This window comes from Odontesthes bonariensis, chromosome 5 (assembly GCF_027942865.1).
Source record: "Odontesthes bonariensis isolate fOdoBon6 chromosome 5, fOdoBon6.hap1, whole genome shotgun sequence".
NCBI lineage: Eukaryota > Metazoa > Chordata > Actinopteri > Atheriniformes > Atherinopsidae > Odontesthes > Odontesthes bonariensis.
The window spans coordinates 15,995,589-16,016,527 of NC_134510.1; the positions used below are offsets into that span (position 1 = coordinate 15,995,589).

At 41.5% G+C, this 20,939-nt stretch overlaps 1 protein-coding gene across 1 annotated transcript; it reads left to right on the top strand.

The window, feature by feature from the left end:
* The first annotated feature begins 6,321 nt into the window (after nt 1-6,321).
* Nucleotides 6,322-20,452, top strand: rspo3 (R-spondin 3). The gene is made up of 6 exons (XM_075465042.1): nt 6,322-7,177; nt 11,099-11,293; nt 11,953-12,096; nt 12,211-12,357; nt 12,509-12,694; nt 19,430-20,452. Exons 1-6 carry the CDS (start codon nt 7,078-7,080, stop codon nt 19,636-19,638), a joined length of 981 nt encoding a protein of 326 aa, XP_075321157.1. The 5' UTR covers nt 6,322-7,077; the 3' UTR covers nt 19,639-20,452.
* Nucleotides 20,453-20,939: the final 487 nt, after the last annotated feature.

Here is a 20,939-nt window from a genome sequence, read left to right on the forward strand (position 1 = left end):
TTTTCCTGCAAAGCGGTTCACTTGGGTTTTTCTGCTTTGGTGAGAAATGAAGGGGTAAATTGTACTCTCACACATGTTTTAATTCAAGCTCTTTCCATTATAACCCCTTGGTTTGAGAGGAAATCGTTCAGTAGAAAAATAAAGCTCAGGCCATCTGCCTTCTTTCAGCTCTCTATAGTGAGTTATGTTGGAAGTTTCTCGGAGGCTGTTGCTGAATAATGTGCTCTGGAAAAAGTCAACATAGAGATTTACAGTATTTGAATGATAAACTAGATTGTCCAGAGAGATGCAGCTTTAGAAACGTTCCATAGTGATTACAGCGCTCTGTATCTCTCACACATATCCCCACCCACTCTCACACAGGCTCTCTTTGAGGGGGATGCCTGACACGGGTCCCTGCCGAGCTGAGTGATCACAGGACAAAAGTTGAGGGCAGAAGGTCCACCTGCTACAAAGAAGGAGCATAAAGGATTTTATCAGGGAGAAAAAGGAAAGACTCCCCATGCAGATTAATAAAATAACCCCAATGTTCCTCTATACACAAACCCTCCTATTCCCTCACTAGAAATAGCACACACACACACACACATAGAATACCTATGGTCTCCCCCACTTGTTACCTGGCAACAACTGATGAGAAAAAAAGCCAGTGGTGCCCCGATGATTAAAATTTCCTGGGTAGCACTGTTTGAACCCCAGTATGCTGTCATTGTCTATTCTCAGCTTCATATAAAACCCAACACTGGGTAACAAGAGAGCAAAGAGAATATATAAACTTTCTCACTCTTGTCAACTTTTCCTCCAATTTTATTAGAATGCCACCCTCCCCACCCCTACCAACCCCCAGACCGCTCAGGATTTTCTTCAACCTCCCTCCCTTCCTTCTGTCATGGGTATCACTTTGGCTAATCACCAGACAGTCACGTTTTTCAAAGGGAAGTTAAAAAGAAGCGGAAATACATCAGTTGAGGTCGTGTTGATGGTCAGACGGCAGAGAGCCGTCCTTCTAACAGCCCTTCGCTCAGTTTGTTTAAAGTGTGACTGTCAAGGAGGAGAGTGGAGACACCATTTTTGATCGAATGTGTAATTAATGCCACACTCATGGTCGAATTAGTCAGGCCTGCTGTTGGGAAATCTTACTGAGGTCAATTCCACATGAAGCACAAACCTTTCACTCCATCCACGAAGAGCAAGTGTTTCAACACAGTAACGACATAAGTTGTGCATGTTGTACATGAGTTTTCAGTCCTTATACTTAGATAAGCTAACACCATGCTGCCTGCAGCTTTTAACTCAGCAGATCCATTAGAGGTATCAAACATTTCAACTAACTCCTGGAAAGGAAGCTAATGTATTTGCATATGTTTTTTTAAGGGTGTTTTGCAATTTAATTTTATCAAAAGGAAATAAAGTTTAAAATGGATGAACAGTGATCATTTTCCCATCACACACACGCAGACACACTCACATGTTCACATCTTCTCTTTTGACCTTCTCTATTCAAAACTCTGACCCGCTTTTCCTCTGTGTATACAGCTGACAGCTCTTGCTCACAGTGATTATCTGTCCTTGACTACCTTCTCAATCCCTCATTCTATGAAGTGATCCCCTCGATCACCCCAGCATGCGCACACACACGTTTGCACATATACATGTTTAAGAAAAGGTTCCTCCTCCTTCCGTCCCATAACTTACGCATTATCTGATCTATGTTTATTTTAGTTTAATCCTCCCTGTCCTTGTGTATGATAGTATTTTAAATATCTTATTTACTAGCTGCTCCAGAGCCTGGATTTTTAAATGTGTGTGTGCTTTCTATTTTCATAACATTGTACCAGCTCTACTGTCCTGTAGCACTGTTTCACTCTGCTTGCCTCATGCTGAGAGAATGTGTGGGGATAGCTACCAGGATATTTGCAGCTTTAATAGATGCACTGTCAGAAAAACCTGCTTATAATGCCACAGACTGCTATGTTTTGACAGACCCCAGTGAGGAACGTGCGCTATCAATTGCTGTCCAAGCTGAGCCCGGCCTAATTCATAAGCTGATGACAGCACAGTGGATCAACATTGTCACTGTCATCTGAGAATTTTATGAGTCATGAGCCCAGGATTGAACAGTCTGGAGATCAGAGGCGTGAGCTTTGCTGTGTCTTGATGTGTTCATTGCTCTGATGCAGTGGAGGATTAAGAGAATGGTTTTCTTGATAAGGTTAATAGATTTTTGCAATGTCACATATATCAAAGCAGATATCTGCGTTACTGCGTGATAGACCTATTTGTAGCTGACGCTGAAGAGTGGTTAGCTTGTTACCTACAGCCTATTATTAACAAGGGGAGGAATAAAAACAAAGTTGTGGATAAAATAATCTCTGTGCTCGGCACCAACAGAAACTTAATGAATGACTGACAGCTGAACGTGTCATGGAACATGAAAGAGCAGGAGGTTGGGGACCCAAAGGCTGGAACTATCAGGAAGAGAGGTGAGGACTGGCAAAAGAAGGTAAACAATACGTTTATTTAAACTAAAAGCACTGCGAGAGCAGGACAAACATAAAACTAGACCTGATGAGAGCTGCCCAGAGTATCTACAGAGCAACAACTATCTGGCAATGAACACTGAAGCAAGAACAGAGGTGTGACCAGAATGGCATGTGTGGACCGTGGGCAGTTAGCTCATCTGGGGGGGGGCAGAAAACAATACCTGAAAAAATTTGGTGGAAAACCACTACTACAACTTCAAGCATAATGATAATAATAATAAAAATTAAAAAAAATAATAGTAATAATTCAATTCAGTAATGAAAATATGGTCACACTGGCATAAATCATGACCGTCAATTTTGTTAACAGTGTGGAATTTTTTTATGAAGCCTCGCATGACAGGCTGAGCGAACAGCGCGATCTCCACACAGGGAGCGCAGATTTGCACCTGTCTGTGTCCTACTATCAGTATTTGACAACCTCTAGCAATGGAAATGCGCTTCAAATGCCCCGGAGTTCTCCTTTAAGGTTACGGAGAGGGGGAAACGCGATAGCAAAAAAATAAATAAAGCTATAAACTTTGCAGATATATGCTTTTTTAAAATCACCACCTGCATTTAACAAGACACAAACAGAGATAATGAATTGTGGCCTTTTTTCTGGCCAGTTTTCTTTGGATGGACAGGGCATTTCTCAGGGGGGCAGGACTTGTTCCTGGGGGGGCAGCAGGATGAAACACATTGAACACTTCCCTTAGACACTGGTGTCTTGATTGTTGCATGGAAAAGTAGTCCTGGTTTAAGCAACTGCATGAAATTGAACATTTCTTCAAAGATTACATCTACCACTCTATCTCAATAGCTGATTGATGCATTTCAAATTTGAACAGGAAACCAGTCCTGAAAGTAACCCCATGCAATGCAGTTTTGTTCTTCATGAGCAAACAGGAGTTGAAATATACACTGAGGTACAAACATTTCCACTGTACATGAAACAATCTGATGGCACTGTGCGTGTGTATTAATGCACTGTTTTTTGCACCAATTACTCGGGATTTGATCTTCAGGAGGAGATTAAGTCTTATTTTATTAATGTTGACACATAGACTTTAAAAGAACTGTAAGTGTTGGACATCTACATTTTCTTGCCTGGAGAACATGGGATAGTTTGGCTGTGATGACAAGCTTGCTCACTTTCAAGGTGATTCAGATGCTATTGCACCCAGACAAGCCAAACGCACAGTTTCCGATTATCTTCCCATTTAGAACTACGCACCTTTAAGAGACTTCAACTCACCTTGTATCAGTAAAAAGAAAAGCTGGTAACACCTTGTCACAAGCATTACACCTGATATCGCATCCATGAAAAAAACGTATGCAAGCTTAAGGTGGTCATTAGTTTGTAAAAAGAAAAGTGTAACAAGGCAGTTTTCAAGATTATTATTTTGATATGTGCACAAGTGCAGATTTGGCGGGCTTGTACATAAAAGTTGGGGGTCTTCCAGGATGAGAAGGTTGGGAACCACTGGTCTTGTGATGATGCAAATAGGCAACTCTACAGTAACTCCAAAGAGTTCCCCCTTAAATTTCAAAATGTCACTTTTGAGAGAAAGAACAAAAGAATTGTTGATTCTGGTATTTTTACAACAAGGACAACATGTAAAAGGCCCTAATCTCAAGACGGAAGGTACAGTGAAGACCCTCATAAGATTTTAAACAATTGACTCCCCAATTTTAAGCCTAAGTTCTGACTGTAAGAGTAGAGGGATGCTGTTGTAAGACTATGGGTAGAAACTCTCATACCTTATGCTCCCTGAGAGCAAGGCCTAAATTAGATGAAGGCTAAAATAGGAGGAGACATGTTTTTTTCTTTTTCATTAACAAAAAAACTTGTAGTGTGCATCCATCCTTGGTCGGCTGGGTTTATGCACCTGCCAGACTTCATTTACAGGTGTCGACTGATTCTCTCACTGGATGGTCACAGGGACTGACCAAGTGACCTTAACCTTCCCCACCCCGGTGCCACATACACACTTCCACACACACCCAAACACAGACACGCTCCTACCCCCAGGGGTTGGCGGAGCTTGTTCAGACTGGGACACAAAGACGACCATTATTCCTCTATATCCCTTACACCAAACTGAGACTAAGGAGAGGGAGGAGGCAGGTTCCATCATTTTTCATAACCTTTCATCAAAATATTTTGAAATTTTTCCACATTCTTAGCAAAAACCTTGTCAACGATACACAAGTCTACATGCGATATAACATTTCAAAGTGTGAAACAGTCCCTTAGAGGCCTCATGGTGCTGTTGTTTAAAGACAGCTCTATTTGAAATGACTTGGCATTTTAACTGTGTGTATTTAAGTCACATAATGCTTCACTTAATTTCCTTGGCAAAGTTTGGATTAAGGGGTCTGCCTTTGCGGAGGTGAAAGGGTTTAAAACAATGCATCAATCTCTGTTATGTCTCACGGTCCTGGTCCTGAGTTAGTACAGGGCAAACATGGAAGTATTCCCATAAAGAAAAAAACCCACAGTGTGTTTGCATTGCTTTCCTCAGTACGGTGACTGATGGACGACCAGAAGCCACAGTGAGGAAAAGCGCTGAAGTCGTGCATACTGTTCCCCCTAAACATCAACACTCCAGTTAGACAAATGAGGCTTCAGCCCCCCTCTTCACTGCTCTGCTATGGGCTCCAGAGACTGCAGCTCACTAAACCTCAGGATAAATCATAAAGTTTCTTCATGCAAGAGAATTTATCACCACAATGTCTCTACCTGTATGTTAATCTGCTTCAGCATACTGAGCAATGAGTGACAACCTTTATATTTTCCTGATGTGAAATACTTTCAGGGGTAATATGTCCCAAATATTATTCTTTTTAAACAGCATTGAATTTGGGCTCATCAGAGAAAGGTCAAGTGCTGAAGTTCACCATACAGTAACATACTGATAGCCCTGCTTCTCTGTCCTACACATTGTACCTCAACCTTTCATGGAACTAACTCCCTCTAGAGGTAATATCATGAGATGCTGCAGCTTCTGTTGTGGATTCTGCCCTGTACAACAATCCATCCCTGCCATTAAAAATAAAAAAAAGACAAAACATTTTGCATGCGAAAGGATTTAACTTGTGTTGCACCACCATCATCTGAGGCATCCTTTAGGCTGCATAAAATGATACTCTGGTACACAAGTGCATCTCTAACTACATTTTGAAGAACGGTCTAGAACAAAACTGAAGATACTAAAAAGCTACACTGCAGACTTACACTAGGACTGCTGTGAGTTTAAAACGTCACCTCTGTCTGAAGAGCATAGATCTGCTGACCTCAAATTACATTTTGACTGATTCCTGCTGTCACTGTGGAGCTCTTTGTCTGTTTCAGCACTGATGTAACTCCAGTACCAGATAGTGTTTGACCAAAGAAAAAACACCTGCAGGAACATTCTCAACTGTTATGTTATTGCGTCCTTTTGGAGGGCAGGGAGACACATGGAAAATTAACTTGTGAAAAAAATGTAATTATATCCCTGATTTTAAAGTGCCATTAAAAGAACAAATCCAAAGAGAAATCTCAAAGAAGCACGATACATGTATGAGCCTTTGCTGAAATAACTTCAGTATGTCTCTCTGTCTCTGTCTCTGTCTCTGTCTCTGTCTCTGTCTCTGTCTCTCTCTCTCGCTCTCTCTCTCTCTCTCGCTCTCTCTCTCTCTCGCTCTCTCTCTCTCTCTGACGCGGGGGGCATGCCCTCTAAATAAACTTTAGAGCTCATAGGGGGAGAGAGAGACAGGAGAGGGCTGAAGTCATCAGCGGGAGGGGAGTGAATGGGTCCTGCACGCAAAGCAGAAAAGCGCTGAAACTGCGGAGATTCACTCTGGTTCAGCTGCGGCTCAGTTACAGCGAGCAGGAGGAGGTGCGCGTTTGACAGCAAGACCTTATAAACTGGTTTTGTAATTATTACTGATGCTGATTCTGTGGTGGCTTTCACTTTCTTGTGTGCGTGCGCTTCAACTGATGCTGAGATGAAGTCGGGACACTCAAAGCGCCTGGTGTGTTAAACGTATCCACACACCCCGGGACGCACGGCGCACCTCCGCTCAGAGAGACTGGGAGAGGGAGGGAGAGGTCAATTTGGAGTTCTACATATGGATCTATTATCTGAGACTTTTTGTGAGTCACGCTAAATATTCGTTAATAATTATATTAATATTTCTGACACACTCTAGCTTACGTTTGATTGTGCTCCTGCGCGCAACAGATGCCAGTCAAGCTTTTTTGTGCTTTTGGATGTTTTTTGAAGGGAATGTTCTCTACCGCCACAAGGATAACGGACCCCTGATTCAGTCTGTCTTTCTTGGCACTTATGTGGATCCTATCCAGGATGTTACAGTCTAAACGGCCCAGGCATCATTGGGCCACAGTACACTACCACCACCACATATCACCACATAGCTGGGCGTCCTGCTGTGTCTAGGAATTATCCACAATCAAGCCTCTGCTCCCGTCTGCGGGAAATTAACCGTGAAAAAGTGTTTTGGTGAATATTGACATTGGCTTTACGAGTCTCATCTCTGGGCTACTATGCAATTACAACTGATCTCCTTTGTTTTGATCATCTTGCACTGCATGGATTACACTGGTTGTCAGCCGCACAGCAGCCCCAGGCACCGGCAAAACAAACGTGAGTAGTGCAACATGCTGCTTCAAAGGAGATTTTTTTAATGTAGTTTTATCATGATTATATGAAACTGTTCATTTTATTTTTTTTTTTTAACTGAAGCTATGCTACTTTTCTGATTCACAAAATTATATGTTGCGTTAGTCTTCATTCTATTGCAAACAAAACTGAGGATACATTATTGGTTATTTTCTAACTATCTTAATTAATGGCTGGCGATTGGTTCATTTTTTGGACTTGTAGGGTCGTCAAGCAATCTCTGAACAAACGCCCTGATTCATTAATATATATAGGTTTTCTGAAGGTGACCAAACTAATTTCAGGAGTTTTTTTTTTAATTGTGCAAAAATAGTTTAGCATTTAGAGGCATTTTTGCAATACTATAAAACCTTAGAACATCAATGCATCTAAATGTATTCTAAATACATCATCACCAATATCCACAGTGAGGTTACAAAATGTTGATTTATTCCAGTGCAGCGCTTAAACCTGTCACTTCATGGTTTCATCGCATGACCTACCGAGACAAACCGTAGACCTTTGTACTGTTATGTGCACTGCTCCTTTGAAGCTTAATTGGATAAATTAATTGTCACCTGAAGCCCGCAGCTGCTGCTCCGCGCGCTGGGTCTTCTGCTTCTCGTCGCTCTCTAGCGGTGAGCGTTGAGGACTTCATGCGCACTCTACACTGTCAGGGTATCAGAGCTGATCGGTGCTCAAGTGGATAATCACGCTTTAGTTCCCATATTTGGTGATGCAACGAGCCTGTTGGATTTATTTCCTTATACTGCAACAATTTATGGGGAAATGTTTCCTCTGATGTTGGATGGAATAGAGAGGGGTTCTGATGTGTGCCAGTCAGAATCTGAAATCATTTCCCATCTCGATCTAGTAACTTCTCTAGCTGACAATAGGCTCCACTAAACGTAGGACATGTTCCATACTGAGTCTGCTGGTGTTTCATCTCTCATTTATCTCTCCGGGGTCCAACATTATGTCTCATCGCTTGGGCTGCGACCAGCTTTTTTTTTCCCATGACTCTATTTAAAAAGAATCAATAAAGTATATATTTTTTTTCTGTTCGGCCCACGCACACTTTATCACTGAGGGTCTCCAGATGTGCTCTGTGACTAACTCAGATAGAGAAGAGCAATGATAACTGGAATATTCCATGTATCACTTGCCAGCATGGCTAAAAAACCGTCTGTGATCTACAATAATAGACCTTTAGAGTGATGTTTTATCCCTGCCACCTGGGACGGAAACTTTATGCAATGTCCCTCTCTCATCTCATCAGAGCTTAGATCTGCGCCGTGCATAGTTTTTGTTGTCCAATTCACCCCCTCCATTACTACTCTTTCGTCTGTGCTTGTACAGTACAACACATTTATACATTAGCGTGACAGATCTATACATTGCATCACAAGTTTCCTCTAAACAACATTAAAGAGCCTCTTTACAGAAGATGAGCGATTTGATGGTCTACTTTGAGCAATCCTGGTTTCTTAAATTCCCCAAGATTACTTTGTAAGGAAAAAAAATCATATATATTCTAAATCTCTTAACGGGTATGCAGTAGGATATACATGAAATATACTTTTTGCCTGAAAATGATCAAATCCTGCACTACTGAATAGATCATCAGGCAGGATGTGATTCAGCTCCACAGATAGGATGAGTATTGAGGCAGTGCTTCATTTTTGCACGAGGAGCAATCTTCTGCCCTCCGCACTGACTCACTAACAATTAATTTATGTGTTTTTCTAAGTATCCAAACGTCCTCCTAGGATGTAAATATCTAACACTTTGCAAGATATCCCGGAGGATGGAGGGATTAGTTGGTGAAGGAGTGAAGGATTACAGACTTCAGAGGGAAAAAAGGGGGCAACAGTGAGAGGGGAGTCAATGACCATTCAGTTAATCGGCCAAAATTACCATGTAACAGACAGAGACCGAGTCCCGCACTTCCTGTCTGTGATGATGCCTTAGAAAAATGAACGCCTGGCTGAGTATGTGCATCATGAAGGTATCAAATGAGTTGCAAAATAGAACTCAGAAGATGTAGATATCGAACAGTTTGTCCAAAATATTCTCCAATTCTGCTTCTATTTTGTTTAGTCAATCATTTTCCAGGAATCATTCATTTTCTGTTACTTTGCCGGAGTATTGTGCAAGATGCCGCTGACCATCTGAGGTTCCGCTGGTGCAAGTGCAAGGGCAGGGCCAAATTCCTGCATCTAATAGCGTCTGTGAATCAGGCCAGCTTGGCACGAACAGATATGGGCAAATGGTCAACACTTGTGAAGAAAGTCAAGATATTTCAAACAAAGTTTCCATGATCAATGGTAAACTGGCAGCTAAATCCTAAACTGAGAAACATGGCCAGTATACGCTTTTGGCATGTAGTGCTACGGCTAGAGAGGAAAGGCAATTCCTTGGGTCCCTACAGAGGTTCCTGGTATTTTACCAACCAAATGTGACACATGCTCAAAATATCAACATGGTCAGCAAATGTGTAAAACATGAGATATCATACATATTGCTGACCACTGACTGTCACAGGTGACACTTCCCATGCAGTACTATTCGGATTTAACAAAAGATCGCACATCTAAGAGAGGTGTGCAGTATGCATGCAAAAATATGCTCTAACTGGAGCTAAAACCTTCACTGAACTTGTGAACGGCACGCAGCCTATCACTACATCTGGTGGTTTCTCAGGAATGACCCAAACTCTCTTTCTTGCTCCCCTTGGTGCTCTATCAGATACAGAGAAGGATGCATTCATTATAAAAGTTTTTCCAAAACTTCTCAGGAGTATGCTAATAGCGCTGCTAATATCATTCAAAGTTTTCTGTAATCAACTCACAGATGCTATTATTCTGACATAAAGTTGATGGAACTTGAGGGAACTTCAAATGTCTCAGACAAAAATATCAACAGCCAATTAAAATTATAAAAACCTTCAGAATCTTTGCAGTACAAAGTATGGTGAATAATCTCACAGATTCAAGTAAAAATGGGGATTTAATATACTGTATAAGCATGAAGGAAACATTGCCATATGCAGCAATGCAACAATGCAGCGTACTTTAACTTTGTTCTTTAACATGACATTTCAGACTGTTTCCATAATTGCAATGAAAGACGTTCATGGAACGTACATCATGCATGTTAAAATTCCTCCTCGACCTCCTAGCTCAAAACATTTTAAATGATTTTCAAAATGTTCTAACCTATTTGGTGTGTGGGACAAGTTCTGCCACATACAGTTGCAGTATATTTTATATTCTATATTTTATTATGTATCACCTGAAGGAGTGATATGTGAGATGTAACACTTGTGCTGATGGTGATGCAGTTCACTGGAGACAAGGCATGCAGAATGGTTCCATAGAACAAAGACAAAAGGTTTTCATCAACTGTAGTGAAGTTACAATCTGTAATATCTTATCCCTGATAATGTCTGTGTGTAACATGGACAAAAGTGGCAGACAAATCTTAGTTTGTGACATTAAAATTTAAATAAAAGTATTTTAAATATGTTCGGTTGGACTCATGACACTCGGCATATGGCAGCTTTATGATACAGCATTTTGTCTTGAGGTCTCAGCATGTGTAGATACATTGGATGGTCCTCTCTTCCTTTTGGCCTTTTTAGTCAGCAAAACAAGATGAAACCTTGCAGAAATAGGACACAGATACATTTTTATTTTTTTCTAAGTATGTCCATCCGTAAGGATGGAAATAAACTCTAAAAAATTGGAAAAAGAAAGGTCTCCAACACTTAACTGGTTTACAGTGGCTGGTCAAATGCCAGGATGTATGAATTTAGTTATTATTTGACTTTCATGTAGTCATTTTGACATTTGAGTTGACATAATGTACCTGACATGAAACACTTCCTCCTGCTCCTGTCAACAGAGATCTCTGGTGTGAGTTCAGGGTGCCAGCAGGGTGGCTGCCTGACCTGCTCTGACTATAATGGCTGTCTGTCCTGCAAGCCGCGATTCTTCATGCATTTGGAGAGGATCGGGATGAGGCAGATCGGGGTGTGCATGACTTCCTGTCCGTCAGGTTTTTACGGCACTCGTACCCCAGAGAGAAGCACCTGTACAAGTGAGTTAGAATGAGCAACCAACTGGACTCTTTTTGGTGGAATGATTACAGTGTATTGATAACAACATTCATTACGCTGAACATATCCCAATTTGAACTGACTCAATTAGAAAATCAATGTAAGTGTGATATTGGTTCCCTTTGTCGTTTGTTGCTGTTTAAGAGGTTGGCAATAACGAGTCAATGTAATTTAAATTACAGTCTTGTTGCAAAGGCACACAGACAAGTATGTGTTTAACTTAAGTATGTGTTTAACTTGTGTTTAATTACATGTGGCATTAGTACACCAATGTCTCTCTGGCTTTGACTAAAAATGTTTCCCCCTCATAAACACTTTTTTTGCAAGCAAACTTTAACAAACTATAATGCAGCATTATGGATTAATATACTCAAAAATCTTCCTCTTATTGGTTATCCCGATGAGTGTCTTTTCATTTGGCAACATTCAATTAAATGAAGCACTGCTCTAGGTAGAAATACTGATCACATGCCAGCAAGAGAAATATCAACCTGCCTACAGTTTCTTGATATGTATTTGCAGCCAGACGTGCGTACACTGACACATATACTGAAACCCTGTATGCTCAATTCACAGAACGCACATTGTAACTTGGCCGGTTTAAATTAACGGTGGTGGTGTGTCTGTGTTTCTCTGTCAGAGTGTAGGTCGGAGTGCGACTCTTGCTTCAACAGGAACTTCTGCACGCGCTGTCGGGCAGGATTCTACCTTTCTGTGGGCAAGTGCCAGCAGAACTGCCCTGAGGGCATGAGCCCCAGCGACACACAGAAGGAATGTGTCCCCAGTGAGTGCTCTCATTTCAAATTACCCACGGATGGGTATAAAACATGGCTTTTAACTCCTTTGATTATTCCAGCACACAGCATGTTAAACATCAGAGACGTGTCTGTGTTTGCAGGGTGCCCTGCTGATTGTGAATCGTGTGCAAACAGCGAGACATGTACGCAGTGCCGTCCGGGCTTTTACCAGCTGAGCGGGAGGTGCTACCACATCTGTCCAGATGAATATGAGCCCAATGACAAACTCATGGAGTGCACACCACAAGGTCAGTCAAGTGTGAGTGTGTGCTGAGGTGCACGTTTTGGGCCCATCTTACAGAATGGCAGGAAGCTTGAAAGAAGGAGTTTAACCCCATTTTGAGGCTTCAGAAAACGTTTCCCATCCTTACCACTCCCTCTCCATGTTTTCCCTGTCAGTGCACTGCGAGGTGGGTGAGTGGAGCGAGTGGAGCTCCTGCTCTAAGCTCGGCAGAACCTGTGGCTTCAAACGGGGTCAGGAGACCCGCACAAGGCAGGTCCTGCAGTATCCAACCCCTTTTGGCAGACCCTGCCCTGAGATCTCTGAGATCAAAGAATGTCTGGTCAAGAAGAGGAAATGTCCAGGTAAAGAAAACATACTGTTGCAAAGTCGCTATGTTTCTGTGTCCAAAGGATGTGTCAGATCCTGACTGAAGGCCCCTCTGACCTTGCATATGAACCCTAAGTGTAGAAAAAGTCCGTAGTAATTGCTGCTGACCCGTCCCGCTCTCAGCCGACATAGTATTTGTGACACATGGCACGACTTCAGCTCTCTATGAATTCCAGACCATGCTGCTTCAGCTTGTACAACCAGAGCGAGACGGTCTTCCGCTCAGGACTATGACTGTTTACTCAGAGGACTGTCATTGTGGCTGGAGTGAGGATAGTGCGTGGGGAACACACATGTGTGATGTTGCAATGGATATGTTGTGTGTTTTCCCACCAGACCTCTTTGGATATTAAACAGTGAAACCACTTTCTGTGCTCTTTGTAAACAGGGAATTGCGTGATCATTTCCAATGAATAGAGTGAAAACTGCTTGCAGACGGACTTGTCTCTTTATAAAATCTGATGCTGTGCTGCATTTACGATTGCCTTGAGTTTTGTGTGTGCGTGCGTGTGTTTGTGTGTGTGTGTGGTTAGTGAGGTGGTTGGAGGCTACGGCTGGTTGTTTTTTGGCCAGGGCTCTGTAGTGTTAAATGACAGATCGCAGACAGGGTAGGAGGCTGAGATCCAGCCCCCTGGGGCCTCACACTTACAGAACAAACACTGTGTGTGTATGGGTACGTAAATGTGTGTCAATGTGTGTCAATGTGTGTGTGTGATGCAGCAAAAAGCGGTTGACTCTGGAGCAGAAACAGCCAGCTCAACATCAACATCCTCCCCTTGGGAGGCACGCGGTGACCAGAGGATCAGTTTTGGTTTATCCCCACAGCTGCCAATACACATACACATACACATACGCAAACTCTCACTCTTGAACACACACTAATGCATACACAGTTCCAGATACAGATCCACCCTCTCCATTTCAAACAAGTTAGACAACTGCACAAATTCTCACTTGCACACATTCCGACATAGATACACTCATTCCAACTTTGTCTCGCTGGAATAACTACACAGCAGGTCATTTGTGAGGAGAGACAACGGGGGTTGACATGATTTGTAAGGCGAACTGTGAAATGTGCCCTCTGTCACCCTTTCACTCATCCTCTATCTGCATCTGTCCACTGATCTGTTCCCCATCCTCATACCCCACACACACACACACACACACAAACACAAGAACACACACTCCCTGCCACACCAAAGAAAACAGAGATCACCCTTTTAAGCTCCCTGTTGGCGTTTGCAGTCAGTCAGGTCGGGGCCAAGACTTTAGGAGAGATTCGACAGCTACTGATCTTACCAGTACCTGGTGAAATGGATATGAGGAAAAACAAAGAGGAAAGAAAGAAAGATGTTTGAGCAAACACATTGAACAGACCCTGCTTATCGACTTTATCCTTACATGTGATTACCCAGTTGCCCCATCTCCAAAGATTCTCCAGTGAATGAGAGCTAATTATCTGCCTTGGCGCATCCTCTCCTCACTGTTTACGTTCTGCACACGCTAGGGGGTCAGTGGCCCGACCTCAGAGAACCTCCAGTAATCCTCCAGCAGACCTCCGACACTGATACATCCTTCTCCTCATCCTCTTCCTTTCCTCCTCTTTTGCACTTTCTCCTTTTGGCTTCACCCCCACCACATCTGCACTGCATCTCATCTTCCTGTTGCTGTCTTTGTTACATTGTCTTCCACATAGTCCTTAGCTCACACACATACACATAAATGTTCATATGTATACACATGTACATTTATATACATATGTGTGTGTGTATATATATATGTATTCATTCAACTCATCATGAAATTAAACTTTTCTAAATGAAATATAACTTCATTCTTAAATAAAACTTCAAAATAAGTGTCTAACATTACGACAGATATCAACGTTATACCTCCCTGCATGCATGTAACCTACTAGCACTTTGGATCGCCTTGTTGCTGAGAAGTGCTATATAAATAAATTTCACTTCACTTCACTTCACTACTAAAATATGTTCCATACTGAACGTTACAGTATTAATAGAAGGCCCTCTCTCAGAATCAGCGGTCACTTTTGAAATAATAATATAATAGATAATATTGTATTCAAAGCCATTCTATCTTTAAGAAAGGATAAGTGTGTTTTCGCCTGCCCATTGAATATCAAACTTTAGCCAGTTGGTGTATCTTTTTCATCAACCTGAACACTGGTAGCTGTGAACAAATGATCTGAAATGAAAATTTTAGTAAATCATTTGCTATATCTGTAAACAAACATATACATTTAAAGCTGTCATTCCTGGAAGACAGTTTGAGTTGCTGGAAGCTACTCTTCACATGGCTCAATCCATATATTCGATGCACAAAGGTCATGCAATTGATCCTCTTGTTTTGCACTATAAACTGTAACCTAACTATGTATTTAAACTAACTATTTATTTAAGGATAACAATCTGCAGTTCTACAGGACAACTCGTATGTGTTTTAAATTGCTGCAAAAGCTGTAAAACTGTAGCAAACATACATTACTTATAAGCCTGCTCTGCCGTCCAGCATTATCTGCAAATGTCAGATGTTCACACACATTCTCATTCACGTCCTTCCCTGTCAAGTTAATTCTGGCTAATGGGTTCTTTGATAGACCTGCTCTTCATCCCTCTATCTCTGTGGCCGGGTGGACCGTATGCCCTCTGAAAATCTGAACCCCGGTTAACTCCCACACAGAGAGAGAAACACACACCTATTACACACAAAGATTATTACAGCTAAGCAACATACCACCAGTCAGTCAGACCAGAGTATGAGGGTGTTGTTCACACCCACAACCCCCCTCATGACATCCTGGCAGCCATGCGGCAGGCATTCCACTTGTGGGACAACCCATAGCCTTTAATCCTGGCCTGGCTCCCGCCAAAAGCTCTCCGGACGACAGAACGCCTGCCACAGAGGATGTACCATAAAACACACAGTGGCCCTCTAACCTCACATACACAAACACACACACATGTAGACACTAATTTCCCCTTTACCCTCAACGGCCCTCTGGTCTCTCATTTGATCTCCATCTGCCTGCTACTCTCACCTTGTTCCTTGTTCTTTTGTGAATCTAACATCCTCTATAGTTCTCTTTCCTTGGCTTTGGCCTGCACAGTGTGAGGTGTACTGTTCAGTAAAGCCCCCCTCTGTGCTCTCAGCACAGTTTAGGCCTCTTCTTTGTGACTGTGCTGTAACCGGCTTCTGTAAGTTACGTTTGAGTTTCAGACAGTTCATCAGGTCCAAGCCAGTGTTTATAATCGCTTTAACCATGCTGGGATTTCGAGTGAATTGCACGAGATGAAAAAGAGAATAAGAGATTTCTGCACATATTTCCTCTCAATAACAAGAGATCATGTGAGACTTGTATTTGATACCTAAATTTGTTATTTGTATATGCACTAATTGTGTGAAGATTTCTTTTACCGTAGTTGCCATGGTAAATCTTATGTGGCACATCTAATCTTGAGTGTAGCATGACGTGGTTCAAAAGAGCAAGAACAGAATCACAAGACGTACCAGGAGTGACAGTGTGAGTGATGAGTGACTTCAGGTTGCCACGGCTCTCTCACTGTACACCTTTGGTGTAGTTTTGGGCTTTCTTTTATGAGCTGCAGAAGGTGCCCATAGATTTGGTGTTCGGTAAATGTTTCTCTTGCCTCCCAACTGCAGCAGCTAAATGAACTGTAACAACAGTAAAACAATCAAATCTTTTTTTGCTGAGAATTTGGTGGCTCTTATAAATATCACTTAGGACATTAAGAGCACATAGACTGATTTATTGGTTTATCATTTTTATCCGAATGTCTTCTAACTAGATTCCAATACTACAAGTTTTTTGTTTTATTTATTAGTCTGATAAAAAAATAAAATAACTAATAAATGAATAAAAAATGTTTATTCTTGGTATTGCTTTTAAGACGTCTTCATATCTATGGTCAGAAGTGCTCTGTTTTAGCTGTCTCTTTAAGACAACTCTATTGAGAGGCCTGGGCTGCTCTGATTGGACTAAAACCTCACAAAGTAGAGACAAGGCAGGCATTGCACACACGTTTCGTGACTTAATGGAAGAAGAGTCTGAACAGCCAAGAGAGGTTATGCTTGAAATTTGTTTCCAGCAGCATTATCATTATCACAAGTTAATTATCTTAAAATCTTGAGATATAACGATGCTTGTCTTGTAGTGATAAATGGTTAATTTTGTCATTAACTCAAGACAACAAGAATTGTTTAGTCATGAAAACAGGGTACAGTAATACATTTTGTTAGTTCAGCGCAGGGAAGTTTGTTTTCCCATCACCACAAACAGTGGGATCGCCTGAAAGGCAGCTACTGGCTGTAGTGAAGCGGAGTTGGTGAAATTCTTATCCATGCAACAGATGTCACTGTCAGTGGTCAAGGGCAAACATTTACGAAACTCAGTGCAGCAAACACAATTAAACATGCATGCGTGACTCAATGTCGTAGATCCTCCCCAACTGTCATGACAGGAACCCCTCATTTTCTAGCTCACCCTGCGCCAGCCTGTGATCTCAAGAAACCAAAGCTCATTTTCCCATCATAAAAGGTGACCACATGCCATGATCTCGAGAGATTGAAAAACTAAGAAAACATTTCTTGGAAAAAAAAACTTAAATCAACTTATTATCATGCAAAGTGAGCTTTGTTATCTCAAGATGTAATGTAGCCACTCTTGGCTTCTGTACCTTTCAGACAGTGGAGGAGGAAAAGAATAACTCCCTTTCATTTAGACTCTGGCCTTTGACACTTAGCGAACGGTTAGCATGAACAAAAAATTTATAAAGTGGAAACATCTTGAAAAAACTTGCCAGACAACGTTATGTGCTAAGTTTATTTCAATCACTGCACCCAGCAGCCAAGTAATAGAATAGAATAGAATAGAATACATTTTGTTTGGTGTATCAAACCATGGAAGATAGCCAAGCTAGCTGTTGTTTCCTGTCTTAACACTAACCTACAATAACAGCCTAATGGAAACAGTTCAACACTAATCAGATCTATGGGCTTATAAGAGTAGTTTGCTCTTCTCATCTATCTGAAGAAAGTTATATCAACACAAAGTTCCACCTCCTAACATTACTGGAAGATCATAAGTTGTTCCATAAACCAACCTCACAGCAAGTCTGGAATTTTTTTAATTATTCATGACAAGTTGACATTTGGGAATGTGCTAAATGTCTATTGAAAATGTTCCAAAACCTCTAAAGGTGTCTTATTTTGGGACCACTGTACACATGTCAACATACAGTTTACAAAAAGCCCATCAGAAACGGTTCCAAGTAACCAAAAGCAGGTTGGTTGGATAAACACTTTCCTAATCATCTCAGTACTGGCACGGATTGGGTTTCTCCTTTGGTTCAACCAAAGCACTGGGGCTACAGTATGACTAATCCACTGAACTTGTAAATAGTTATGGTGTTAGGACAGAGAAAACAATGAGAGCGAAGGGGACTTCCTGTGTTTATAGAGGACAGGGGGCATACCCTGGATGAGTCAGTAGACCAGATTACTCCATCTATCCATCAGTCCATCCATCCATGAAACCAGCTCCCTTCCCTATCACTGATATGATTCTGTTTTGCTTAAATCATTCGCTGTCATACAGAGAAGACATGAACACTGCAGCGTCCATACCATCCATCTCCTATTCTGTTTTATGTTCAGGATGTCTAGAAGTTTAAACACAGTAGGTAAGAAGATATTTGTTTCACAAGCATAAAATGTGTAGGTCAGACTTGCTTCCTGGCCCAAGCAGAATTCTGCCTCAATTAACGCACACAGGGGGTGAAGTAAGGGTTGCGGGGAAACATAAAGCGGACATTAGAGAGACAGAGATCTCTCTTTTCCTCTCTCCCTATGTCTGTGCCTACTGCCTACTTCAGCAGTTTCACAATCCCCAACCGGCCAGCCAACAGCCAAGCAGGCCGTACTGCTCCGTTCCACTCACACATGAGCGGCAGCAGTACAACAACAGGAAAGGGCCTCCTCTGCTTTCACTCGCAGGTCCTGTCTCCAACCTCCCTGAGGGTAGATCTTGTTATTATCATTAATAACTGTGGCTCGAGCAGAGATAAACCTTCAGCATTCCAAAACTCTCTGTTTTGTTTATGAGATGGTGTTGCAAGAACAGATAAATTGGGGGTTTATTTAAAGGCTTTCTATTTTGGACAAAGGTCTGCTCATCCCGGGCACAATGCCATAGCAGCTACAAGTATGGCTTCGATCTGTGGTCATATACTGACATCTAGTGGTGAAATGTCATAATCGCTTCCTTTAGGGAAACTGCAGCCTGGGATATGTTCGCAATCATTTTCTACTTTTGTTGATGGTTTCTTGAACATTTTTTTCTTTCTTACACACAGGTTGTTGTATTAATTGGAGGATTAATCTGAACAAATTAAAAAATAAATAAAAATTGTCCTGCTATTAAAGCAATAATCTTGAAATTGAATGTGTTTGAGACTTCTATTTTGGACATTTTTTTTCAGTCATTGTATCAATTTGTCAATTTTTCTTTTTCAATATCTGGCATTTTATCTTTAATCTGCACTGGTGTCCTTACATTCTTGCTAAGAAAATTTTCCTTGTCTGATACTTCGTCCTGAAAGTGGTGTAAAACCTCATCAACTCAACCAAATTACAAATCTTCACTTTTTCATCTCCTTTATTTCCAGGAGGGCGGAGAAACCCGGAGCGAAGCGGGAAAAGGAATCGCAACAGCCGCAAAGACAAGGACAGCCAAGGGGGGCGAAGGGAGAGGAAGAGGGATAGGCAGCAAGACAGGGACACAGGTGAACGTGAAGACTCTGATAACAGGAACAAAACAGAGCACAGGCACCGCAGAGGCCATGATGTCGCTCCAGGCGACAGCATTGTGCAGTAATGGAGAGTACAGAGAGCCTTCAGTAATGGAGAGACAAAGTCTAAAGGCTCCCCATCATCATCCTGTTGTCTTCCCATCCTTCCTGCTCCACAGCATTGTCACCCTCCCCACTGTTTGCCCCCCTTTGACCCCTCCTCACAGGGGTGTTGCTGCTAACCTGTATGATTTGAATAGACTGTTTATGCACCAGCGCAATGGGGCACATTCAGCCACAAGGCATGGGCTACTATTGACTTTAAAAAGTCCTTTTCTTCCTGCTCTGTAGTCTCAACTCCTCCATCTACTCAACTGAAAGTGTCTCCTCCGAAAACACAGGAGACACTGCTGTTGGGACTGAGGAACAGTGAGAGTTGTCTATGACTTTGTGGAAGACTGTCAGACAGACGGACAGAGAGTCACATGTGCTTGTTGATATGGTTATTTAATGGGGCTCTGGTACAACATTGTGCATCTTGGTTTTTGAATGTAGATTTTGCAGCATTATGTAGAACAATTGTTTATTTTTGTTGTACCCGTTTTTGGGTTGTTTTTTTTTTTTTTAGATCTCTTTATTTGGTCCAAAGTTTGTAAAGAAAAATAAAAAAAAAAGAAATAAAAGTGTTCCTTTGCTCTCTCCATCTTCATAATCACTATAATTGACAATGAGTATGGTCCAAAAAAACTGTAAACAAGTTCTGTCTTGGACAAAAAAAAAAGTCCATTTTACACCAGATAAGTGCTGAAGCTACCACTGGGTTTTCCTTTTGTGTAAACGGATTCAATAAAGCCCCTTAACAAGGAACCAAAAAACACCTTTATGTCAAATAAAATTATAATGGGTTTGTAGCTGTGTCTGTTTATTCATTATGCAGCCTTCATCTGGTGCAAACTGTTTGAACACCTATAAAACCTTTTTATCAGGGCAAGTGCAAAGTGAATTAAGCCATTAACTGTAGAGTCAAAGGTTGAAACTGTTGCGACGGCAGGAAATGAGACTAATCAACTCTTGTTTAACTGAATCTCTTAAGCTGCTTTGACAACTGAGAAACCTAGCTCTGACTTATCAGCAGTATAGCACACACCCTCTTTTATTACTAATTTAATCAACGATTTGACTCTCTGCTCACTATATTAAGTGTGTACTTTAAATCTGACTTCCTTTTCAATTTGGAATCTGCAGTTCTTGATAACCTTTGTTGAGACAAGTCTCATTTCTATTTGAGTAAAAGGAACTATTAAGTATCACAGCATTCAAAACAAGAAATACATGTTGCCCAATTTTAAATGATTTCAAGTGAATCATTTTATCAAATCCATTTTAA